The 27630-nt window shown below is 37.2% G+C and overlaps 1 protein-coding gene across 2 annotated transcripts in view; it reads left to right on the top strand.

The window, feature by feature from the left end:
- The window catches only part of LOC131029688 (protein pleiotropic regulatory locus 1), a 119609-nt gene that overhangs the window by 65641 nt on the left and 26338 nt on the right, over positions 1–27630 (top strand). For both annotated transcript variants that reach the window (XM_057960278.2, XM_057960277.2), the window contains exon 7: positions 16344–16436. In XM_057960278.2, coding sequence (XP_057816261.2) covers positions 16344–16436 — 93 coding nt within the window. The remainder of the gene's footprint in view (positions 1–16343; positions 16437–27630) is intronic.

The raw sequence follows: 27630 nt of genomic DNA, 5'->3' as shown, positions 1-27630 counted from the left end.
GAAATCAAGCGATCAAAATATCAGCAAAGATTAATCAAGCAATCAGCAATAAATCAATCAAGCAATCAATCTTGAATCTGAGGAAGTGACTTTTAAATAAGGAGGACGAAACCACTCCCAAGTTCATTTAGGGATTTAAGGATGAAAACTCTTGTTTATCTTATCAAGTTTGGATGAAAACCCAAGCCTTGATAGTGAAGGACAAAAACCCTCCAAGGTGAACCAAGAGTTTGATGAAACCCGCTGATTCAGCAGATTTGAAAGCATTTCCAAAGAATTTCAAGATATGTTTGATTTTCAGAATTATGTCACGAATTAATGATCTGAATGTAATAACAGACATTCATAGCTGCAAATTTGAATGGAGATTACAGCAGAAGACACCAAGATAAGTTTTATTCTAAGAATTATTCATAGAACTGTATAAGTTGAACAATATAATAAAATTTCATCATTTTTGATAAAATTATATTTATAAACATAATGCACTTATCATTTTAAGTTGGCAAAAATCAGAAATTTTCTAGAAAGTTTCTGTTAACTGCTACATGGAGTTTCTGTTTCTAGATAAGAAAATCAATAAAAATATTCAAGAATGGTGATATTCCTATCTTCAACCGTGCATCCCTCATGATTTAGACTGGTCACATTCCCCATCTTCACTGTTAATTCAAGAAGGAAGATCTGGCTAGAAATAATGAGGATTTGCTCTCAATGAAACCATGGATTCATGGGGAAGGCTTATATTTATAATATCATTTATTATTCATATAACTAATAATTATAAATATTATCTAGAACAATTAATAAAATTCTATATTAATAATAATATTATTTTCTATATATATTTATGCAATTGTATATATAAGTATATAGTATATGTATCATAGCTACGATACTCAAACCTGGCTTGGACTTGGCAAGCTAACTTTTGACTTGGGCTTGGACCCAACATGCAAACTCAACAATTTCAATAATCATGAAATATAGAGATTTATTAAGGATTTAAAACTTTTATCATGCATCCTTAAATTAATCAACAGTAAAGAAATAATAAGCCTATCAATTAGAAGCTACTTTGATCACATACACAAGTATACATTGATCAAATGGGTACAAAGGAAAATTTTAGTTGAAGGAAACAACAGTTTTAATTATATAAATAGTTCTCAATTGTTATATGTGTACAACACACATGTATTATATATCCATGGAATCAAAGACAAAAGTCACCTCATGGAGTCATGAACTATGGTAGAGAGGAGTTTGTATCATTCACTATCACTAGATCTATATGATAATAAATGAATAGAATGAACTAAATGATAAAAATAAACAATGTTTAATATATAATTTATATTTATTAAATATTAATATTAATGTCATATTTATCAAATAATAATATAAATTTTACAATATTATATTATTGACAAAATAACAAAGTAATTAGAAAACAAATTCAGAAAAACGACTATTCAATAAAAACAATATATAATAGAATAGCAATCATCCTGAACAATAAATAAAGTTAATTATTAAATTTAATACAAGTAAACTGCTGGTGTCAGAGATTGTCCCCTCACAATAGACAGTGATATTCAGTAATATAATCAAAACTAATCAAATTAGACTTAGTCTAGGAAGCAAACAATTGGTGATATCATAAATAACTAATAAAGGATTCATGGCAAGTAGAATGATCGCCCATCTTAATGCCCAATACAATATTTAATAAACATTTAGGTACTGCTCAAGATAATTGAGTCAGCAAAGGGATTAATTGAGTATTTGCATAATTAAGATAAGAAGTGAGTTCTGTTTGGAAGCATCGCTTGTCTTGGAAGGGGCATGTCTTTCAAGGAGGAGCATATATATGAACATGAACATACCGGCTGGAAGAATATGGGGAGGTTCCAAATCAATTATCGCAGGTATAAGGAATCAGTGGCTCATCATAATCATCTTGAAATATTATTGCCAGCGATGTATATATCTTCCACTATAGTGTAAAATGTACGTACTCAAGCACCATGGTAATAAGACTTTGAGGATGAACGGATAATTAACGGCAACAATATAAAAGGCTGGACTATATCAAAGGCAGCGATCTTTATGAGGAAGAGACACCATACATAACAATTAATAATTTTGGCGGTAAGGAAAATAGAAGATTTGTTAATTTTAAATTCAGTTTTACAGTGCTCTCACAAACCAATAGACAACCAAGACAAAGGAAGGTGACAAAGGAAGGTAAGGTCCCATCTGATTGCAAGGTGAAGAAGCACATATGCACCATGTTAATTCTCAGATACAGTGCCAAAAACGACAGCAGGAGTATAAAGATATAATCAGATTCAGCAACATATTCAAGTTGGAGTTTGTCTTCCACTTCACCACTGTTGTTGCAGGCTTCTACAATTAAATCTGAATTAAACATCAACCTTCTTCATTAAAGGATTGTGGAAGTTTATCCACATAAAGCTATTGTCGAATTGGAGAGGGTTATCAAGATAAGTCCTACCCTTTGAACTGGTCTTAAAATTTTAAGTTAAATATTATAATAAAATGTCTCCAGTTTGGGTAAATTTTGTATTACAGTTTCTCACCTTAAGTTGGAATTGCTGTTTCAGGATTAAATTAAGGAAATTCTCAAAAGGGGATATTACAGATTGACTTGACAATCCAAAAGTATCAATTCAATTCAATTACTTGGGAAAATGTTGAAAGAATTAAAAAACCTTTTTGTTTTATCCAACATGGCCCAAAAAGATTATTATTTTTTAAAATTAGAGTGGGGGTTTTGGGGCAGCAGTACCCCTTGTTGCGATATGGGGCCACATACCATTTTTCACAATTTTATCTTTTGGAACCAAGCTCAAAGAATACTCCAAACTGTTAAAAAAATGCGAGTGTTGAAGCAATATATTAGTAGTTAGGCCCTAACCACGTTTGCTGGGTTTTGTTTCAATGGATTGTATTTTTAGCTTCAATATTTTCTCCTTGCTTGTGCTTACAAATGAAATTAATATTTTTTTGAAGTGTTGAAGATCAGTTTATGTGTTTTAGGTATAATTGTTTTGAATTTATTGCTTTCTTTTGTTTTTTCCATCTGATTTTAATGGCTGAGTTTTGCATATGAGACTCGCTAGGTTTAACAAATTTGTAGACTCAATGAATCTAATCAAACTTGTCGGGTGTCTAGGTCATGAGTCTCTAGGCCTTGGTTTGCTTTGCTTGCTTTGACTCACTGAGTGCAGATGAGTATTATAACTATGATATATATTATAATTTATATTTGCGTTCCCATATTGCAATCCCCAAATTTTGGTCCACAATCTCTTGTCCCTCTTGTCCCTAGAACTCATCACTACATTCCCTTGTCCCCATATTTTAAAACTTTGTGGATCATAGATTAATCTTTTTTACCTATAAAAAGGTAAATATTAATTAATATTTATTATATGGTAAATGCTCTTTTTTAGAATCTTATCTTATTCTTAAATGGATTAATGTTGTAATCTTGCTGGAACTGTATATATGCATACTAACCTTATTTGATATAAGGTTATATTAAAAAGTGGGTTGAACAGGTCACATCCCTTTGGATTGTACCCCATATAAACATCTTTTCATGTTTTTTTTTGTAATATTGTCCTTATTTGTTTAAAAATGAATCCTTTAAATTTACAAGTCTAGAAAAGTCAAAAGAGAAGAAGTATTTTGCATTAAACCTACTATCTAGGCTATTACTCTTGAAAGAAGTTTATTCATTTTCAGGAGAAAGAAAATCTATGGTAGAGTACTGTTGACGTGTATTTTATACACAATCATACATAGAATAAAATACCAATAGGCATCTTATCCTCTCTTGAGAAAATAGTCTCTAACTGCTGAAGATCTGCAAAAAGGATCAGTTAGATGGACTCCAAGGTTCTTTTAGTGGGGTCTCCACGTGTGGACAAGCTTTTTAGTGGTATGATGTGATTTGCTGTTTCCTCCAAGGCGTCTTACGGATTCCAAAGGCTCGAAGATTCTTCTAAACTAAAAAGGAACTTTCAAAAATAGCAAAAGGACAGGGTTTAAGGAAGTCTAATCTAGTCTAACCCTATGAATGACTTAGCATGGACGAGATTTGGCAAGACTCAACCAACTTCAATTTTGCCATAAGATAACAACTCAATTGAAATTAGTGCGATCTTCTAAGGTAATAATGATGTTCAATGCATCAAAGACCAAGGACACTACTACGAAGGTACATATCCTAGATACGAAAATGCTTGAAGGTTAAGGACTCAAAATGTTCTCCAGTCGACCACGCAAGGCGTTCCTACAATCAGCAAGAAGCTAGTGGTTTGGATAGCGAATCCTACCAAATATCAAATCCCACACTTAGTCTTTCAAATTAACAAACTACTTTGATTGAGCGTGATTCAAGTACATCCAACAACCATGAAGATAACTTAAGAAATTTGCAACAAAACACCATAACTTCAATATTTTATTGATTTCCAAGTCATCATATACAACAATTGCTTGAATTTCTCTCTTCAAGACTCAATCTTGCTACACAATAAAATTGCTTACAACTCTAATCTCTCTATTTCACTCTTATCTGACTATTCGACTATTATCTATTATTAAATGAAATGAAAAATGGGGGTATAAATAGCATCCCCAGTTACAATGAAAGGTCTAGATTGAAAATAAATCAACAGACAAGATCATGACACCTAAACCCTAATTAGGGTTTGTTACAAATGACCTCCTTTTTACTGAACAATATTAAATACATAGCCAAATATTAAATTCGGCACAAAAATCTAGGAGGTATCAACCAATGAGAAATAAGATGTCATGTCATCTGTAACAACCTTTCATCTAGAATCTTATTCCCTTTCCAATTCTCTTTCTTAGCATATGCAATGAATTTCGTCACGATTCCTTCGATTTCTGTGATTGGAATCTCGGGAAGATTCTTGATACTCTCTTCTAAGTGGATGACCTGATCGAATGCATCTAGAAGAGCTGCGTCCCAAGTAGGTTCAAGTTCCTTCGTTCTATCAATCAGGAGCATGGTGGCATACATCTGATCATACTGCTCATCTGTAACATCTGCGTCCTTGCGAAAGATGATCTTGATTCTATCCTCAAATTCCTAGATATCCACATCTGTCTCGACCTCGATCCTTCTGCCAAGAATGGTACGAAATACCTCAAATACTCTGTCTTGGATCGGATTGATCACCTCCTCAACTTGACCACATCTAACACTGATGTCCTCGAAGAGAACACTCTTTATATGGAGTAAGGTTGACCACTGAAACAAACTGTGAGAATCACCTTCCAAGATCCTCTCCTGCGCTAAAATTCTTCTGGATGTGTGTCTTATTACCTTCAAGACAGGGATGACAACGTCCTTGGTATGGGCAAATGCAGCTACTGTTGCCATCAATCTGTGGATAATCTCAAGAACTTGGATAGCCTGATGAATGATCTTCGACATCCTTGTAACAAATTCTATGGCCACTGTATGAGATCTATCCATCCAACTACATGTACGCTGGACCAGGTTCCTGAATCTTTCTGCTTCATTGATCGATTGAAGGGGCAATGCCTGCACTGGTGATCTAACTGGATCCTGACGTCCCAAAGGTTCATTGATGTGACTGAAATATGTCCTCCATGCACCGACCTCTCTCTCCAGCTTTCTATTCTTTTCTACTTCTTCTCTAAACTTGTCCTTCAATGCCTCAAATGTGTCGGTGGCATCATCTAAAGTCTGCTCTGCTGTGGATGGTCCTAACTCAAAAGTCTGTACATCGTAATCCTCTGCTAGGATCTCACCCTCATATTTATCTGCTGCCGGTGTAGCTATCTGCAGTTTTCTAGATCCAGTCTCATCTCGAATCATCTTGGACATCTTTGTAGCCTTCTTCTTCTCTGTTATCACATGTGAACGCCCAACAAGGCTCTCTAAATCAATTGCACTGTCCTCGTCCTCAATTACGATCACCTTAGTCAATCTTTCCTTCAACCAATCTGGGATATTCGATCTTGTCTCTTGAACTTGAATTTCTTTATGTACTATTTCTTCTTGTCTGGGAGGAGATGTTACTTCATTATCTTCTTCTAAATCATAGTCTTGGAGAGATCCATCTGATGAAACATGCTGTGCCTGTTCTTCCTCCTGTCTGTCATTCTGTACCATCGACTCCATGGACTCTTCCACTCGAACTGTTCTATCCTCTGGTCTAGAAGAAGTACCTGGTGTTTGATCTTTGTTGGCACCTTGTTTTTTCTTGGAAGACTCCTTCTTTTCTGATCTTTCCTTTCTCTTTGAACCTCTCGAATGGAGATTGCCCTCACTGGCACATCGAAGGTTACCTTCACTTGAATTCCTAGGATTAGGATTGCCTTCACTAACACTTGCTCCACCTTCGGTTGGCTTTTCTTCCAAAGTAAAAGACATAGCTATGCCTTGTTCTCTCAACTTCTGATGCTGAACGTCTACCCATCTGCGAGTACAAGACAAGACTGGTGTCATCAAATCATCTAAATCCACGACCTCAGGTTCATTCCAATTCAAACTAATTGTTTTGCTTTCTCTATCATATGAAGATTGGATGTGCCTGCCATTGTCCTGAGCTTGGTCGGCCACTCTGTAAATCCTGCATTTCCTGATGAAATCCAAAGGCAATCTAGAATGTATCTTTCGTTTCACTTCGAGATCATCTAGGAGATTCATCATAAAATCTTCAATTTGGTGCTCATGTTTAAATCTTCTACCGACCGTCTCCTCTAAATGTCCATGTGGATCAAAGCTATTCCTCCAAGCAAAAGATGAAAAAGAATACAAGGCTAACTCCTTCTCTGCGTCATCCATGGCTAAGACATTAGGACATACCTCAACTGAATTACCCAAAATAATAGGTACCTGAACTCCATTCTGATGTCTATGTCTGAATGCCTTCACATATGCTGCCAACTGCCTTGTTACTTCAAGTAACACGATTCTGTCTGTCGGGTACCTCGGCAACATGTATGGAGGTAAAGGACATCCATGCACTCTAATGTAAGTGAACTTGGGAAACTGAATGAACCAAGCACCGTACCTCTTGATGAACTCCTGGGCATCCTGAGATAATCTGTTGTGAATCCCTCCTTGCAACGTCCTTGTGATGTTCATCGTGAAAGTATCATTGACTAACTTGTAGTTCTTTCCTGGCGGATGATGCAAGTAGGTATAGGATTCACAAGCTCTGACCTCGCCGGGTCCTCTTCCAATCACTCCTTTGTGAGGTAGTCCTGCGTACTCAACACTTCTGATCAACGCATAGATGACGTATGAACTCATGTGGAAGGACTTAGTAGCCCCGAGTCTTCTCAACTGTACGTCTAAGCAATGGCTAATTATCCTAGCCCAATGTATTGTACCCTTTCCTTGAACAATCACCTGGATGAAGTAAAACATCCACTTCTCAAAATAGAAGGCATGAGGTGCTCCTGTAACTCTGTTGAGCATGGTAATCAAATCTCTAAACTCCTCCTGGAAATCAATCCTGTGCGGTGTGTTCGGTACTTTACTCAGACGGGGACGACTCTTAAGTAGCCAGTTCTTGTTAATTATGCTTAGGCAAGCATCTGGATCATCATCGTACATTGATCTGGCTCCTTCAATGCTCTTGTATATCATGTCCCTGTGCTCTGGAAGATGGAAAGCTTCACTTATGGCCTCCTCTGAAAGGTACGCCAAAGTGTTTCCCTCATTGGACACAATTGTCCTGGACTGTGGATTGTAGTGACGGGCACACTCGATCATCAACTCGTGGCACTGAATAGCTGGAGGAAAACCGGCCGCCTTAATGATGCCACTCTCTATTATTCTCCGGGCGACAGGTGATGGCTTGCCGATGTAAGGGACCTCTCGGAACTTCTTCGTGCTAAAGTTCCCCAAGTTGGTATCTCCAATGTTGCTCCACTTCGATACGATCTTGGTCTCCACTTCTTCGGTCTTCTGATCTTCTTTCATGAGAGCCGAGCGGCTGGTGGATGCTCCCGCCTTCGGGGTTGCCATACCTACACAACATTTCATTATAAGAAATAGATTTTGCAATAAATAACGTAAATTAGAGAGAGAAGTTTTTAGGAAACATCATGATAAGTCTCTAGAGTTATCATTTCCTAAAATAAACGATTGAGCTTAAAAAAAATTCAAAACTTCAAAATTTGAAATACGACGATGAATGAATAAAGCAATAATAATTAAAATCGCCATACCTCGATAGAGAGCTAACTCTAGAATGCAAAAAGAACAAAATTCGCCTAAGCAAAATTGAGGTATAAAATAATCTTCAATATGATCTCCTCAAAATTGACTTTGCCACCTTTGGAGTGAACGTGATCTTCAAGTATTGCCTTAGACGTGGTCTTAAATGATCTTCAAATTTGCCCTTGACAAATCGCTCAAACAAATCCTCCAAGTCTTTAGCAAATTCGCCTTAATGTATCCTCAAGTTCGCACTTGGTGTGGTCTTCAAATTCGCACCACCTTTTGATAACTAAGCGCCACCCTTGGATGAATGAAATTCGCACCACCTTTGGTCTTCAACGCAATTCGCACTCCACACTTAATGATATACTTCGCATCACCTTCGCTTCTCCTCAAGATCGCATGTGAAAGGATGAAAAATAATGATGTGAAAATGAACATTTCACTCCCCTTATATATAGCGCTCACACCTTTTCATCCCCTAGGCCGACTTGATAAATAAAATCATTTTTAAAAAATGATTTTAAATGATTTGCAATAAAATAACAAGGCCGACTTGCTTAATTGAGCGCTCCAAATCGATTTTTATATTAATTAATTAATTAATTATTAATGCCTTGCGTTTTTTAAATGTGAATTTCGATTTTTAAATAAAGGCAAAAAAATAATTAATAAAAGATAACGCCATATTAAATGCTAAATAAAAATGGATTTTCAATTTTTTAATCGATTTAGCATTTAAGGAAAATTCGAATTTGTTTATTTGGCGCCAAAATTGGAAGACAAAGGGACGTACCTCATCGCTCTGGTCCCTTGGAGAGGGACAGGAGCGATCCATGACTTTGGTCTCGATTTTTGCATTTCTTACGTCCAACTTCTTCATCTCCACGTTGAAAATCGATCATCTCGATGGTCTTTCGAATTTGATTGCCTTGTGTGCGCATATGGGTGTCTTTTGAGTGTACATCGCCCTGGTCCTTGTCCAAAGGACAGGAGCGATCTTCTTGTTTCCACGTCCATCTTGCATCTTTTAACTTCGATCTTTTATATAACATCCTTTGTTCGTGTCTTTTGCGCTTATTCTATTTGCTCGCATGAAGTTTTGGGTGTATTAAAGGGATCATCGCCCTTGTCCCTTGGAGAGGGACAGGAGCGATCCATGTTTTCTCCTTAACCTTGGCAACTTTACACTTTGATCTCCTTTGCAATGTCTTCTAGACGCCGTCCTTCGCTCTTCCTAACCTCGCTTTGCTTTGATCTTGAAGGAACGTGAGTGTTTTGATAAGATCGCCCTGGTCCTTGTCCAAAGGACAGGAGCGATGTGAGGCTTTTACATTGTTTGGCGATGTTTGGACGTTGAAAACCCTTGCGAATTATCTTCATACGATGCCTTGGACCTTCTAAAACATTGCGAAGTCTTGTCCTTACGTAAATTTTGCATGAAATGGCCAATGCATTCAACATCGCCCTGGTCCCTTCCTGAGGGACAGGAGCGAACTAGGCTATAGGGTGCGAATTTCATCATTGCGACGACCTTTGAACGTTTGTGCTTGCTAAAAAAGTCTTGAAGTGTCCCTCGCCACCTTGACTTAACTTGGATCGTCTTGAACTTGCATAGGAAGTAACATCACCATTGTATCGCCCTGGTCCCTTGGAGAGGGACAGGAGTGATCCTCCTTTTGTAGCCTTTATCTCACTTTGTCAGGTTCCAAGTCTATATTCAACGGATTCGTCTTTCTTCACTCCATTCGTTCATGCCTTGACATTGTTTGTAACTTTGCAAGAAAATCAATTATATGAAAAATCGCTCTGGTCCCTTCCTGAGGGACAGGAGCGAACTAGACATTTAGGACCTTTGTGGACGTCCCAAAAATCTTCATTTTGTATTCAATGCGTCCATCCCATGTTCTTCCTTGCTTTTGAACGTAAACTTGCCTTGACCTTTGTCTGGATTTTGCATAATGAAGGAAATCGCTCTGGTCCCTGGGAGAGGGACGAGAGCTACAAGGTACCTCGCCCTGGTCCCTTGGAGAGGGACAGGAGCGATTTGGTCAATATAGGTCATTCTCCTTCGTTTTTGCATCTCAAATTATATTCATTTGGCAAAGCATCTTCCTTCGGACCCTTTCAAATTGTTAAGTCATCGAAATCTTGCAAGGACAAGGCGAAATTTGATTTGTAGCTCCGGTCCTTCACTGAGGGACAGGAGCGATTTTCCTCCTGGAAGCATTTCTGTGCTCATGAAAATCTTCAATTTATATTCAATGGAAAGATATCGCCGTTCCCCATCACTTCCAACTTGGAATTTGTCTGGACTCTGCAGGGATGATGAGATATTTGAAAATGAGCTCCCGTCCTTCACTGAGGGACAGGAGCGATTTTGCTCCTACAGGCCAAAATAATATGATTTTTCACATTTTAACACTTCACGAGGCGAAAACAAATCAATTCCAATGCCCAGGATCAAAATCAAAAAAGTCAAAATTTGGTCAAAATATTCAATCGGACAAAAATTCACATTGTCTTTCAATACTTAGACAAATTTAAGCTCTGCATTAACATTCCTATTGAAAATTAGACCATTTTGGCGAATTCATTGCATTCAAAATTTGCATCCTAGAAAAGGAAGCTCGAAAGCTCTCAAAAACGACTGGATTTTGGCTTGAAAAGGCAAAATTAAAAACCCTAAGGCTTGGCCCTAAATCCAGACGACTAACTAACTAGCAAAATCCTAAAAAACGAAAGCAAAAGCGAGCGAAAGACAAGCAAAAAGAGGGGGTCCCCATTTGCGATGGGGCGATGTGTGAAATGGTCACAACAAGTACCAAATAGGTAAGTGGCTCTAATAGTTTTATTGGTTAAGGGGCTTTTTCTTTTTTGACTATAAAGTCATTAGGTATGACTTTCATTACTAGTAATTAAACTAGCAATTGCACCCAAAGGTGTAATGGGCATGCCAATAGGTTTGAGAAGAAATCATAAGAGGAATGTTTTGTTTGTAGTCATACTTCAAGAGCTACACATTTTGAGAGAGACATGAAAGATCTATAATGTAATGATATCATTATTGGAACTAACAAGACACGAAAGCTAGGGGAGAGTACCAAATAGGTTAGTGGCTCTAATAGTTGTATTGGGTATCAAAGGGCTGTTTCTTTTTTGATTTTAAAGTCATTAGGTATGTCTTTCATCACTAGTAATTAAACTAGCAATTGCAACTAAAGGTGTAATGGGCATGCCAATAAGTTTGAGATTAAAACATAAGATGAATCTTTTGTTCGTAGTCATATTACAAGAGCTGCGCATTTTGAGAGAGACATGCAAGATCCATAATGTAATGATATCATTATTGGAATAAATACGACATTAAACTTGAAAGGTTACCTGATTTCTGTTAGTATGAGATATCATCATCTTTGTACATTATGTAACAAGGGGAACCAAATAGATCTCTAGGAATTGTGTTGACATTATTTAGAGATGCTCTCTTGTTCTTACAATTATGTACAAATTGTTTTGTATGGTGTATACTATTGGAATGGGAATGTAGGGGAGATAGGTAAATCACACTATCTCTGAACTTGTGTTGCTATATTGATTGTAAGACCTTATTGTCAGTTTCCAAGCCATTGTTAATGGATTTTTCAATGGCCAACATGAGTGACTAGAACAATTGGAATGAATTGTGGGTCATGTGTGTCCCAATCAAGTCCAGTGTAAAGCTGGAACTTCATGATAGCATAGAGTGTAGATTAGGTGACCTACTCTCATTTTTGTAGAGGATATCAATGGATTTGTCATGCCCACAATTGACAAGTCTAGTTGAAACCCACAAATTTGAATATAGTATACCCTGCTGGCAAGCACACAACACCACCTTTATCTCTAGTACTTCACTTTCCAAACTTGAATTTGCCTTGCCCCTTGTTTGCATGGTAGTGGATTCTGCAACAGGTGTGGCCATCGATTTCAGCATTTGTTTGTTATGTATTGCAACAGAGTCATTTGTTGCAAACAAATGTATTGGTGAACAAAATATATCTTTTTCGTTAGTAGAAAGGTAGGGATTGGTGCCTGACCTAGGGTATTGCCAATTTGTGTATATTGCCTTGACATTCCTTATATTGGAAAGGAGGTTGGGGAAATTGATTTGAGAAATTAAAAAGAATTACAAAATAAAAAGAATTTCTAAAGAGAACTATTTGATGCAAAAAAGAGAATTTTTTAAAATATCTACGTAAATTGTAAAAGCAAATGGAAATGTGAACTTTGTTAAGATGTAGAGAAAAGTAAATAGAAAATAGAATTTTATGTTTTGATGTCACCAACTTTTCAAAACTTGCTGTCTATGGTAAGTGCTGAATAATTGAGAGATGTGGTTACCCAAATTCAAGGAGAAAAGATACACCATATAATTACACATCAAAATCAACATCCAATGGCCAGTATCACTTTTTGAAATCTACAAACAAGATTGTTTCAATGGTAGTCCTTTCATTCTTGTCCATCCAAACACAACTGAAAATATACTTCTCTAAGTGCTCATTGGTGTAATAAAAAATAAGTCATAGAAAAAGCATCAAATCATGTGATGACACTTAAAACTACCAAACAGACAAGACTTAATGAAAAAATTCTGTGCCAACTTTTTTCATTTGTATTTATGACAACCCAGCAAAAACATGTTATGACACTGTTTTTGATGATGCAGAAAGCAAACCTTAAGTTTAATTAGTTAACTTGATAAGTAAAACGATGTAAAATTGAGTCATTTGAATTGCCATGTAAATGCTTGGGGGATGCAAAGTTAGCCTAACAACTATAGGGTCCTCTTTCTTTCAAAGAATGGGACCTTTTTATCTCTCATCCATGCCATTCAACATTTCAATATTAAAACCTTTTCTATTCATATCCGCATTATGGCACAAAAGTTTCTAGCACCCAAGAGCTTTGGAGAATCTTCATGCCAAACTATGGTGGGTAACTGATTGCAAGTATTACAGAAAATGATGTTTCCAAAAAGACACATGTCAAATATGTGCTATTAAATCATGATTGGCACACACAAACCTGCGTAAAATCTCAATGTTTTTACTTCCGACGGGAAAGAATGCTGTGACGTGAACTGCAGATGAAACCGACCCTCGATTTTGCACCAGAAACCCTCAATTTGAAAAAAAAACCTTTGAAAGATTTTGTTCAAAATTTTTTTTTTAAAAAGATTTAAAAAAAAAAAACTAATCCCGCTCCAATACCATGAAATGGTAATTGGATAAACAATTAATGAAAACAAAGTTACATTTAAAGACAATTACAAATCAATGTTTTTAAATGAAACAATCGTAAAGAGAAGCTAAATTAGAAACTAACTAACTAAACTAAACCATCCTAAATGACCATTAAATAATATTATTTTACTTTAATAGCACCTTCATATGCAAGGATTGAAGAAGCAACAAGTACCAAAACAACCAGGATGATTCTTGATCCTCCACAACAATGCACACGGAGATTATAATCTAGATCAAATATGAGCCACAGATATGATCCACCTTGACATGCAAGGACTGAAGAAGCCACAGTTACCAAAGCATACTACTTTGCTTAAATAGAGAAGAGATCAAAAGATTAGGTGATCATAGATCTTAACTGTAATACACACTGGGACTGCAAAGTTGTTCTATGTTACAATCAGTACACAGATATGGATATTAGAAGGGTTTGCCAATAAAGAAGCCAAAAGATGTAATGTTTCAGATAATGTGCCTTTTTTACCCAGAAACGTGTGCCATTGCCTGACTTTTGGTTGCCAGATTCATGTTTATATGTTCAAGTTACACCTACTTTTTGTAATGTCCTCCCCAGTTTGTACTAATTTTTTCGCAATTCTTTTCCCAACACTCAGCTGGTATTTTGTGAAACAGTTTGATCGTCTGATCTGTATAAGTTTGGTGCAAGTATATTTGCAGACATTGTTTAATACCACAGGAAAACTTGAAACAAATTCATTCCCAGTTTGATCATTACAAGATTAATTGACTTGCATCAGACAAAGAATTACACACAGCAAAGGTACCTTATTTGGACAGCTATGGAAGTTTCCTTAGATTTGGAATACTCTCTGTTTTTGGACAGGATAGGAACAGCAGTAGGAATGCACCTTCAGAACTGAAATTCTTCCTCTCCAAGGCATGCAATAGAACATCAATGCAATTTGCAGAATAAGGAGATCACACACATTAGTTTTTGAGGAAAAACGGTAAAACCCCCAAAACAGCAACACCTTGCATGATTTTTTGTGGAAAAAAATTAGAAAACTCTTCTCGGAAAAAAATCAGAAAACCCTCCAAAACCACAATCTTTGTTCAAAAAAATCACCAAAAACAGAAAATCTTTATGTGTTGGAAATTCTAGCTGCAGAAAAACCCACCATGATTTTTTGGGAAAAAAATCAGAAAACCCTCTTGTAGACTCTTATAGAGAAAGAATCCACGATTTTTGTGAGAAAATATTGTGCAAAAAATAAAAACCCATGATGCAAACCCGCCCTGATTTTTATGGAAAATATCATGCAAATCCCTTTGATGGAACGCCTTCAAAAATCTTCAATAAAACCCTTCTGAATATTTCTTATGAAAAGTTCAGGAAAAAATGAGGATTTTATTTAAAAAATTGTCAAAACTTCTGAAAAGATTTTTAAGTAACAACACCACCTTGACTTTTTTTTTCTATAAAAAATCGTAAAAAACTTCTGGAAATAAATTCCAGGTAATACCCATGATTTTTTTTTTTCGAAAAATCGTCAAAAGGACGTAACCTGCTTTGATACCATAAAATGATAATTGGTTATATATTAATTACAAAGGAGACAAAGGCTCCTTATATAGAGAATACAAGAGGATCTTTCCATAATGGAAACAATTGAGAATAGAAATAGAAAAAGATAGAAAGGAAACTTCCTAAAACTAACTAAAGACAAAAGACATAAACGGAAGTCTCTAAATACTAACTAAATGACTAAGATGACCATTATCGCAATATTACAACATTACTTTAATAGTCCAGGCCCCTGACCACCCTTAACAAATGGATCTATAAAAGTTCCAATTATCAAAGAAGTTATATATGAATTATACCTTATGTATGATGTGCTTATTGTTGCACCCCAGGTGAGTCATTCCTTCCTTGTGAAGAGTATAAGTTTACTTGAGTAGTTTAGACAAGTTGGACAAACCTTAAATATGTGTATGCATAAAGTTAATCGATAGTTCTTAATATATGTATTATCCCAGTTATTTAGGTATTGAATTTCTAGTTAGTTCTTAATATATAATGCTGTACTTTATGTAAATCTTATAAATTTCCATAATATTTAGTTTGTTACTGCAAAGTTTCACAAATTAAACAATTACCAAAATTTTGTATATGATACATTATAGTGACTCATTATGCAATCACCTCCATCTCAAACATATGAAAGCAGAATGCCAATATGAAAAGCCTTCAAAACAACTAAGAGAGCCAACCTTCTAATATAGAATAGAATTGGAATGGATTAGACGAAATGGTGAGAACATCTACCTCTATTTACCTCTATTTAGATGCTATTTATGCACATGAAATGAGAATAGGCTGATCAATAATGACACATCCCAATGTAATATCATAATCTACAAGATGGTATAATCCAAAGGTGTACTACATGCAAAGGTAACTCAAGGGGACCTACAAAGATGGGTTTCGTATATTCTAATGTTGCATATTGGCCAACTTTATAAACTTAGTTTGGGTTTGTTTGTATTGAGAAAATCAACACAAGTAGAGTGTTTTAATTTTTTAGCTATTTAGATATTGTCTTAAGTGGGTTATACTTCTATCTATCAACCTAGTAGTCTTGCAGCTCTTGCTTGATAAAATTGTTACTGTATAGGGAACAAGCTGGATTTAACATATTCATATTTATAAAAATTGACTCTGTGATAATACATATTAAGATTTTACCATTTTGCGTGCCCTAGAGTTTACAAAGGTTGTTCACATTTATAACATTTTTGGTCTTTCTTTGTTGGCTCAGGTTATCAGTGGGCATTTGGGCTGGGTGAGGTCTATTGCTTTTGATCATGCTAATGAGTGGTTCTGTACTGGCTCAGCTGATCGAACAATAAAGGTACTTTTGGACTTACTAGTAAAAATATCATGTACTTTCTGAGATATGCTTCTTTAAAAACATCTTTTGAATTCTGGTTTACCTCTTTGTTGTGTTTCATTTGGACTTCCGTGATGTGGATAAATTATAAGGACAAGTGGTCCATATTTGTCAAAAGCTGTGTGTATGTTCAAAAGGACTTCTGTTGACTTTCTCATTAAAAGTTTCATTTAACATGATTTTATGCTATTCCTAGGTTTCAATATTGTTGCCATTGGACTTGTAACTGATCGTGTAGATAATATTGATGCTGAGAGGTTTAACCTGCAGCTACAGCTGGTGTCGGTGGTAGCATGTAATGTTCATAAGTGGTTCACAAATCATGGCCATATCTAAAATGTCATGTATAAATGTTATGCATTTTTATTTTAAAGAGACAAAGTCAAATTCAAAACATCAATTAGTCGTTACTGTGTTAGCATCACGATTTATCCTTTTCTGGACAACTCAAACTGGAACAGCATGTGAGAAAGTCCTCGCTTTGAATTTGCAGGGGAATTTTTCTCCTAAAATCGAATAAGACAACAAGCTCACTTGTTATGCACATTAACTTCTGGGTTTTCGCATGAAAACAAATATATCTTGAAAGCAAAGTTTACCTATCATTTTGATCTTGGAAGTTTGAGCACAAGACCTGAATGTTTTTTTATCTCACCATGAGAATTTTCTGTTTATGTAGCTAAACAATAGTATGAATCAGAAATAAATGCTATCTGCAGGATAAAATCAAAGATTGGAAGATTTGTGTCAACAACAAGATTAATTTAAATAAAAGAAACACTCCACGTACATCATGAAACATACCACAAGATTGAAAACCAATAATTTCTTAGAAGCATATAAAGCTACTTCAAAGAACGAAGACAAGTGCTGCACAAAGTTAAACATGAATCCTCTTATTACTAACTTATCAAACTCTCACATACACAACGAAATGATTCAACTGTAGAATTGGAATGAAAGCTTGTACTACTCCAATCTGACATCAACTCTCATTCAAATTATGTGCTTAAAGCACTTATTTATAAGCTTTTAAGAGGTAGCTTTTAGGGATAAACTAATAATAAAATATTCCTATAAAAGGACTGCTTTAAAGCGATTCTTTCCCTAATTATGGAAAAGAGGAAATAAAACATCTTTAAGCAAACTACAGATAATAAAACAAAGGCCTAATAATAGGCTTATTTTTGTCTCCTTAACATAGTTACTACTGATGATGGTAGTTACCAGATGTGGTTGTGCTGGAAAAATAGAAGCTTTTGCCACATAAATGATTTTAGAAAATCTAAAATGACTTTGGCTTGCAAACCTGATCAAATCCTTTAAACTTGGTGATTTTTTCCTGAAAATCAGTGAAAGTTGTTAAAACTTCATGAATGTGAAATTGATGAGCACTTTGCCATGAACCAATTGATGACCTTAAACATGAGCTTTGACCATGGTGGATCCATTGATACTTTGTCATGCTGATATGTCAGTCCTTCTAAACTTGGCACCTGCAACTTAAGAAGCAGACCAATCTTTTTCAAGTATCTCAATAAAACCTCAGGTTTGATACTATGTCAATGCTTTGTACTAGTAAACATACTCCGACAACAATTTGAATACCTCCTCCACGATGGTCAATGACTTGCAAGCCTTCAAAATTGAAATCTTTTTGGGATTGTGGAATCTGAATGATGAACAACATCCTTATTAGTGTTTGAAACCAGCCTTCAAACCTGCAATAATAAGATAAATGTCTTTTTTTTGTATGTACTGTAGATGGAACTGTTTGCCAAGTTTGAAAGGGCATTATCCTTAACATATAGGCGTAACATACTTTATTTTCTTGTTGTTTTTTCCTTGAAAGCTAAAAGTTATGGTGGAAATTTCATGTCTCAGTCTTATTGCTATCTATGGGCTAGGCAGAACTTTCAAATGGCATTGCCACCTCAAAAGTGTGCCTTATGACTTAAGTTTCTTCTTTTCGTGCTTGGTGCCTTTTATGACTATCTTTGCTACTTTATACTTTGTTTTGACCGAACTTTGGAAGGTTTGAGCCATGTTTTCAAACACAAGGTGCAATTTTCCTAGGGCCTTAACACCTCAAAATGGTGCACAAACATTGCTATCTCATCTTTATTAACTTGTCACATTTTGGGAGTGTCTTTACCACATTTGTAATATCTGGGTGGAACTTTATGTTGACATGGCCACCCAAGAATGGCACTTTCCACAGCTCCCTGCCAGTTTATCTTTTAGTGTTGGCGTATATTCATATTGTATTTGACATTTCATGAAACCTTGGCTCAGATAACTAGCTATTGTCATCATTTGGGTTAATTTTTCTCATTCCGTTTTGAACTTTTGTTGCTGGGCATAAATCACTTATGGATTTGCCAACTAATTAATGCGCCCAACTTAATAATTGTTACATAACTTTGGCCTTGGCATAGATTACCAAAGGATCTACCATCTTTAGAGTGCCATTTTTGATTGGCTCTGCCTCTGTAAAGTCATGCCTATCTTTTAATTTCAGTGTTCGTTCCTTTCAGGCAGAATTCCAATTCAACATTGCCACTTTGGATATCATGGGGTGGAACTTTGTCATGGTCTTGTCATTTAGAACTAGTACCAAAACTGTCAATTTGCCCATCTTCTTCACAAGCCATGTTTGGTCATAGGCTAGCTGCTTTAGCGCATTGAGCTGAATTTTTCCATGTATTCACCACCTTAAGGACATTGGCAGAGTTTACTAGACACGTTGCCATTGCAAAAAGATGCCAAGATTGGTTGATATCTATCCTCTTTTATAAGCTGCCTTTTTGGATTGCCATTGCCACCTCTATTATCTTGGGCTGAATTTTGAAGCAGCATTGATATCATCAAATTTTGCCAATCTTTACTTTGCCTTTGAATGCTTCTATTCGGTTCCTTTGGACAATTTTCTCATGCTTTGTTGGCTGAAATCTGCCCCACCATTTCTGCTCAGGCATGGTAAGAACTGTTGCATCCTCCCCAATTCGGCCCTTGACCTCGTCATCATTCGTAGCTTCATTGAGATCATATTTCTCTACAAAACTATTATCTGTGGGACCAAGAACAAGACAAGCTTTGCAAACTGATTGCTGGGACAACCACTGACTTGTGCTTGATGCAGTTTTGAGGATTTACCGACCATTAATTGACAAAAGGTGGCATGAAATTGGAGTTTCATAGGGGTACCAACAATTGGCGCATATGTGGGACTATGGGAGAAGCTTGAGAAGTAGGAGTGTTTTTGTAAAATCAAATGACAAGTATCTAACCTGTGGGAAATACAGTTGAGCCTATTCTAACCTAATGTAAACAAGCAAACACATTACAATAATGGGAGAAGCATTACAGCATTACAAATCCTAGAATGATTGAATCGACGATTAAAGCTTTAACAATGAAGCACAAATAAAAGAATGGGGAATCCAAAATGTCACAATCAACAAAGTCCAGAACCTAGGCGAAACACTAAAAGCACAATGAACAAACACATCTGATGAATAATGGTAAAAATCAGAGTATATAAATGTGAAACTCAGAAAAATCAGAAAATTTAGCCCTAAGGGTGTAATGCCCCCTATTAGGACATTTAATTTGCCACAGAATTCCTAATTGAAGCATGGATTAATGCCTTGATTTAGATCCTGCAACCAGGTTAGTCATCAATAGAAAAATAAACATATATTTCAAAAATGTTCCAAAGGGAATTCCACTCATCATTGTAATACTCTTAATGTACATGAGATTCCCCTAGGGCTTTTACCAATATTCCTTACACACTATGAAGCACCTGGGAGATCATACAAGGCACATTGAGTCTATCCATCAAGCCCAAGAGCTCGTTAATGGCATCCGCCATTTGGCCTCCCAGCCCCACTCTGGGTTACCACTACTTGAATGGACCTTTTTTCTACTTGCCCTGCTCATATGTCCTACCTCCCCTCCATAATGAGATGGTGGATTGGCTATAAGTTTAAAGGAATCTTATCCACATTAATCATCATTAATTATATGTTCCTATTATTAGTCATACATCAGAAGCAATAGAATCTCTGCAAACATTCATACTTCTTATCAAATGAAGACATATAATAAGTTATCTAAATCATATGATAATGCATTATATTCATACGGTATACCACAACATCTGCTTGTTATCTAACTGTTGTGTTATATATATATATAATGTTAATTTCTGAGTTCGTAACTTGTATTGGCTTGAGTGCGAGTTGATCTTCTTTGATGATCCCCTTGGAGTGGTCAAGTGAGTTGTATGTGTATTCCTCCAATGGTGATGAGAAGTCATGTCTCTTCCTGCGGTTGCATCTGCTCGTGGGAGAGGCGACTCTTCCTTGTTTGACTGCTGCCATTTTGTAATTAATCACGTACCTTTTGTAACTAATGAAACGTGTAACCGATCTGTATTAACAAACCGTTTTCACTAATAATGTTATTGCTATTATCTAGGAGAGTAAACAATTTATAAAAAGTGTTATGTTCGTCGACCATGAACATTAACTAGTCAATCCTTCCCTATTGTAGTCCAGCTTGAACTAAGTCTTTAGAAAATTGCGAAGTCTTGAATCAAGGCAATTTTCTCTTGTCGTTTATATGTGTCATGGCGGGGGCATGACAGTCCGCCCTTCCTAAGATTGCTTGCCCTCAAGCAATTTCAAATTCAGATGATTGAAGATCTCTTCTCCTTCCCAATTAGCATCTTCTATAGGCAGCCCTTTGCATTTGACAAAGAATTAGGGAATAGTCTTATTGCTTAATCTCTTCTCTTGTAAATTGAGGACGGTTCCAAGCTCCAAAACTAATTTGCCTTCATCATCAAGTGTAGGTAGTTCCACACACGGGGTAATATGTTTCCCTAGAACTTTTTTGAGTCAGGATACATGGAAGACGTTGTGGATTCTACTGTTTCTCGACAATTCCAATTCGTAGGCTACTTTGCCTATCTTTCTTAGAATTTTGTACGATCCATAAAATCGAGGTTTGAGTTTCTCTACTCCATTGGTCTTTAGTGAAGATTGCTTATATGGTTGTAGCCGTAGGAAAACCAAATCTCCAGCTTTAAAGGTTCTTTCAGTTCGATTCTGATCAGCATAGATCTTTTGTTGGTTTTGTGCATCATGCAAATTGTTCTTGAGTGTGTTCATGATGTTCATACTTTGCTGCACGAAATCCTTTGCCCGTGGCACTCGACTTTATTGTAGAACCTGTAGCGTCGTAAAATGTACACCTTTAATTAGGGTGCTTAATTCCACTCTTTTCTAGTAATCACTTTAGTATGTCTCATTTTATTTCAATATCGGTTATTTATGGAGGTGGAAATTACCAAAACAAGGAATTGACTAAGGCAAACCCCTATATAGCCACAACCCTATCTTCTTTCGTTTTGCAAGTTTAGCTATAGGTTCCCAATGGAGATAGGAGGATTAGAAGGCATCAACGAAGTAGAGACGGAGCACCACATCAAGCTAGGATAGGGACACCCTGGACAAGGGCATGTGGGGCAACCCTGTCCTAGGAAACAACTTCAAATTTGACAAAAAGTCAGTTCTGGGTCTCAGGAGGTTAGATCTAGGTTGGTGTGCAGTAGTTGGAAGATTGAGATGCTCTGAGTGACCCTGTCTAGTGAAATCAGCTTCAGATCCCAGACACAGGTGCACCTCTGTACTTTCTGCTCATTTCTATGCTTGTTGTGAAGCTTCTGTTTATGCATCAATATACTATAGTGTTTCAAGATTTCATTGTCTCATACTTATATCCTAGTTTGATATCATTCTAAACGTATTCACTTTCCAAATTAGTGAAGGAATAGAATCCCTAAGGTATCATTTGACTGTTTTTGACAAGAGTTAGTCAAATGCAATCACCCTTTTTGTGGCTTTGTATTCCAATGTTTTAGTGAAAGTGGGTCTTGATCCTAGTTTTGTCTTGTTCCATTTTCATCCTAAAAGAACCAAACTCCCTAAAAAGGTCGCTTCGTAAGCATATAATGCTTTGAATGGGCTCATCTCGATTGACATGTGGTGGGTGTTATTGTAGCAATATTCACCAAGGTGTAATCATTTTATCCATGCATTCTATTGGCCTGTGATATAATTTTTCAAGTTTCCCGCCACACACTTGTTAACAATCTTTGTCTGTCTGAGGGTGATAACTATTAGAATATTTAATTATATTTTAGTCACCTATATTTAGTTCCTTGTTTAGTGGTCATTTAGCTTTTTAGTTAATTAGCTTTTAAGCTTTATTTAGCATTTAGCTTTTTCTTTTTAATTAATTAGCTTTTAAGCTTTATTTAGCATTTAGCTTTTTCTTTTTAGTTAATTAGCTTTTAAGCTTAATTTAGCTTTTAGCTCTTTAATCTTTTACTTTAACGTTATGTTCTAATTATAGAACATCGTCTTGTAACCTCTATATATACGTGTGTATATCGTTCAATGTAATCATCCGATTATTGAATCATTCATTCAATTTATTTTTCATGGTATCAGAGCATGGAAATTTAAAATTTCGAAAATTTTTGTTATTAAAATTTTTTGAAGTGATTTTTAAAAAAAAAAAACCAGATTTTTTTCACTTCCTGGGTAGTTTTTTTTTTGCAGGTTGAAAATTTTTCTAGGGTTTCTGCAATTTTCAACTAGGGTTTTCATCAGATTTTTCTAGGTGCATCGTTTTCTGTGCCTCAATTATTGAGCTGTCGGATTTGCATTTTGTTTTCAGATTCTTGGTGGGTATTTCGAGAGCGTTTCTGGGTTGGTCTCAGATTTTTTTGGGTGCCTCGTTTTCCATGCCTCGATTTTTGTGCAAGTAAATTTGCCTTGGAATTTAAAAACAGTTCACAATTTCTGCTATTTCTGTGGACGTTGGGATTTTTGCTGTTTCTTCCAAACCTCGAAATTTGTGCCTTGGAATTCGTGCCAGAATTCTCCTATAGGGTTTCAGTTTTTTCAGTAGCTATTTCTATTCTGATTTTTATAAAAATCAGATTCTTTTGTCTCTTGCTTTCACTTAGTTGATCTCGATCAACCTCGATTTCCGTAATGGCATCATTAACCAACATCATGTTGGAACAGAGTCAGAAGTTCAACGGCCGCAACTACAACACCTGGAAACAACATATGCTTACCATCTTTGAGTATCGTTGCCTTGATCAGCTTGTTTTGGGCAAGGAATCTTGTCCTACAACAACAGGGGATGATCAAGACAAACAGGATGTGAAGAATCGAGAGGCTGTCATGCTTATCAAACTCTCCGTCGCAGATGATCAACTCCCACAGGTGCCTTCAGGTAAAACAACAAAAGAGATCTGGGATCTTTTGAAGGATCTTCATGAAACGTCTGACAAGAGCCGAGCTTTCTTTCTGAAAAATATGTAATTTCAATTATGATGGATGAGAAGTCATCTATCCAGGCACATCTTACGAAGATCAAGGACATCCGTGATTAGTTAGAAGCTATAGGCCGAACCATGGTGGAAGAGGATATGGTAGTGATCACGCTGAAAAGCCTTCCCAGATCCTACGAGAATTTCATTGATACGCTCAATATCTCCTCTACTAGTGTTGATTTGAAGTTTCCCGATCTTTGCAACAAGTTGCTACAACAGGATCGATGGAAGCAGTGCTAGTTCATCCACTGAACAGGCTTTCACAGCCTCAGCTTCGCATAAGTACAAGGGGAAAGCTTCGTCCTTCCAATAGAAAGGACAAGGTCAAGGTCAACCTCAGCAGTCTTCCAAAAAGAAGAGCTTACAGTGTTCCTACTGTCATATATATGGCCATTTGGTGAAAGATTGCCGGAAATTGATAGCATCCCAGCAATCCAAACAGGGAGGGTCCAAGCAGAAAGCCAATTCTGCCACGCATACTGATCAGAAGGAATCTGCCTTCTATGCGTTCATGGCCCAAACCTCCTCTGATGATGTTCAATCATCAGCCTGGTACATTGACTCTGGAACCTCTCGACATTTCACACATCGTCGGGATTGGTTTACAGAGTACATGCCTTTCACTGATTCAGTGATCTTTGGTGGAGGTGATGAGTATACTGTTGTCGGCAAGGGCAACGTTCAGATTTCAACTGGTGGGAGGGATTTAATATTCCTCAATGTATACTTTGTACCTGGTATGAAGCTCAATTTACTGTCAGTCAGTCAGATTATGCAGCATTCACCATAGCTGAATGTCCTCTTCGAGTTGCACAAGTGCAGCATTGTTGACAGGGAGACTCGCACTACAGTTGCAGTTGGTATTGAGGATCATGGTCTTTATAGACTTGTTGATTCTACTGGTTCTCAGGAGCTCGCCATGGCAGCTAGGAGTACTTCCATCAGCACTCTTTGGCATCAGCGATATGGGCATCTCAATGTCCACTATCTCTCTCAGTTGGTTCGAGAGGATCTAGTCGTAGGATTACCTGAGATTCAAACTCAGAATCATGGAGTTTGCGGAGCGTGTCAAGTTGGAAAGCAGCATAGGACTTCGTTTTCAGATGGAGACGCTTGGAGAGCATCCAAGGTCTTGCAGCTCGTTCATGCAGACATCTGTGGTCCCATGAACACTCCATCTGTCACTGGATGCAGGTATTTTCTATTATTTGTTGATGATTTCAGCAGACGCATGTGGGTTTATTTTCTTAAGCAGAAATCAGAGGTGTTCACCATGTTTCAAACGTTTAAGGCCTTAGTGGAAAAAGAGTCTAGCTGTCAAATAGTCACTCTTCGATCCGACAATGGAGGGGAATTTTGTTCTACAGAGTTCACCAACTTTTGTGCATCATGGCATTAAGCATCAGCTTACCACACCTTACACCCCACAGCCGAACGATGTTGTTGAGTGCAGGAACCGTACAGTCACTCAGATGGCTCGGTCTATGTTGGAGCATAGAAATGTTCCAAAACACTTTTGGGCGAAAGCGGTCTTCACTATAGTCTACCTTCTGAACCGGTCTTCCACAAAGGTCGTTAAGAAGATGACTCCAGAGGAAGCTTGGTCTAGCAGGAAGCCCAAAATCAGTCATTTGAAAGTTTTTGGCTCTATAGCTTATGTTTGGATTCCAGATGCCACGCACACCAAACTGGATCCAAAGAGTTAGAAATTGATGTTCATCGGCTACAGTGACAACCACAAGGCATATCGGCTGGTTGATATAGACACTAATCACCTCATATTCAGTCGAGATGTAGTATTTGATGAAAAAAGAGGGCCTTTTCAGCCTTCCTCTCCTGATTTGAGCATTGAGGATCACACTCCAAAGGCTGTAAGTATGGGTGTTCGTCTTCCCTTAGCTCCACTTGATGGGAGGGATTTAGTTGACTCTGAAGTTGTGGGGTCTCCCAGGGATGACATTGCACCCCCCGACTTTCCTCAAGATCTTCTCGATCCACATCCAGAGGAGCTTGCTCCAGATATTCCAAGCACTCTTCATCCTGCAACAGATGTTGGTACTTCTACTCTCCGGCCTAAGTGGTGGGCCAAGACCATTGGTGATCTTCATGATGATGAGCTCATTGAGGGTAGATCCCTTAGAGGTAAGAGCCAACAATACACAGTCAATTTTGCTCTTATGGCCAACATTCATAGTATTTATGAGCCTCAAACATATACAGAGGCTAAAGGTGTACCTGAATGGGAAAAGGCTATGGCAGCAGAGCAACATAGTCTTCTGAAAAACAACACTTGGGTATTGTCTGATCTTCCTCCAAGAAAGAAGCCCATTGGCTGCAAATGGGTGTTTAAAGTCAAGTATAAAGCTGATGGAAGTCTTGATAAGTACAAGGCTTGATTGGTGGCAAAAGGGTTTTCACAGAAGGAGGGCATCGACTATGAAGTGACATTTGCTCCCACAGCCAAGATGAGTACCATTAGGCTTGTCCTCGCTCTCTCAGCTCAATTTGGATGGAAAGTCCATCAAATGGACGTCAAGAGTGCCTTTCTCAATGGTGATTTGCAGGAAGAAGTCTACATGGCGCAGACTCCAGGTTTCAATGTTGCGAGTAAGGAACACCAGGTATGTAGACTAGTCAAAGCACTCTATGGCCTCAAACAGGCTCCTCGTGCATGGTACATCAAAATTGATAAGTACTTGATTGATCAAGGCTTTTAGAGGACTTCTTCAGATCCCAATTTGTATGTCAAACATACTAGTGATGATATTCTATTTCTAGTAGTCTATGTTGATGATCTCATCATTACTGGCAATGCAACACATCTGATCATGCAGGTCAAACAGAATTTGTGTCAGCATTTTGATATGACAGATTTGGGACTTCTCCATTATTGTCTCGGTGTGGAGGTTTGGCAGATTGATAGCCACATTCATTTCTCAGTCAAAGTATGCCAAGAGCCTACTAGAAAAGTTTCGAATGCAAGATTGTAAACTTGCATCTACACCTATGGAGATAGGGCTCAAATTATCAGCCAAATCAGATTCACCTGTAGTGGATGAGTCTTCATTCAGGCAACTAGTGGGCAGCCTCATCTATCTCACCGCCACTAGACCTGACATCAGTTATGCTGTGAGCTATATTTCTCGCTTCATGTCAGCCCCAAAAGTTGAACATTGGGTTGCAGCGAAGCGTGTGCTTAGATATGTGAAGGGCACTCCTAATTTTGGCATTCTGTACAGCAGAAGCAAAGATCCTAGGCTGGTTGGTTTTACAAACTCAGATTGGGCAGGTTGTGTTGATGACAGAAAGTCAACTTCTGGGTGTGTTTTCAGCTTGGGTACAGGTGCAGTCACATGGACCAGCAAGAAGCAACAGGTAATAGCTCTTTCCTCGACCGAAGCAGAGTATCGGGGAACTGTTAAGGCAGCATGTGAGGCAATTTGGCTACGTAGGATGCTTGCAGACATGCAAATGTCTCAACTAGGACCTACTCCCTTGTTTTGTGATAATCAAGGGGTTCTAAAATTAGCCCAAAATCCAGTCTTCGATGAGCGGACAAAGCATGTGGAGCTTCATTGTCATTTCATCCGCCAGTATGTTGAAGATGGATCAGTGATATTGCAGTACATTCCTACAGAAGATCAGACTGCAGATATCGTCACCAAGTCCTTGAGCCCGACAAAGTTTCTCAAATTTAGAGGGCAGGTTGGTGTGATAGATAGCATGACCATTAAA

The sequence above is a fragment of the Cryptomeria japonica genome, chromosome 9 (genome assembly GCF_030272615.1).
Source record: "Cryptomeria japonica chromosome 9, Sugi_1.0, whole genome shotgun sequence".
NCBI lineage: Eukaryota > Viridiplantae > Streptophyta > Pinopsida > Cupressales > Cupressaceae > Cryptomeria > Cryptomeria japonica.
This window is presented reverse-complemented; position numbering and strand designations above follow the sequence as displayed.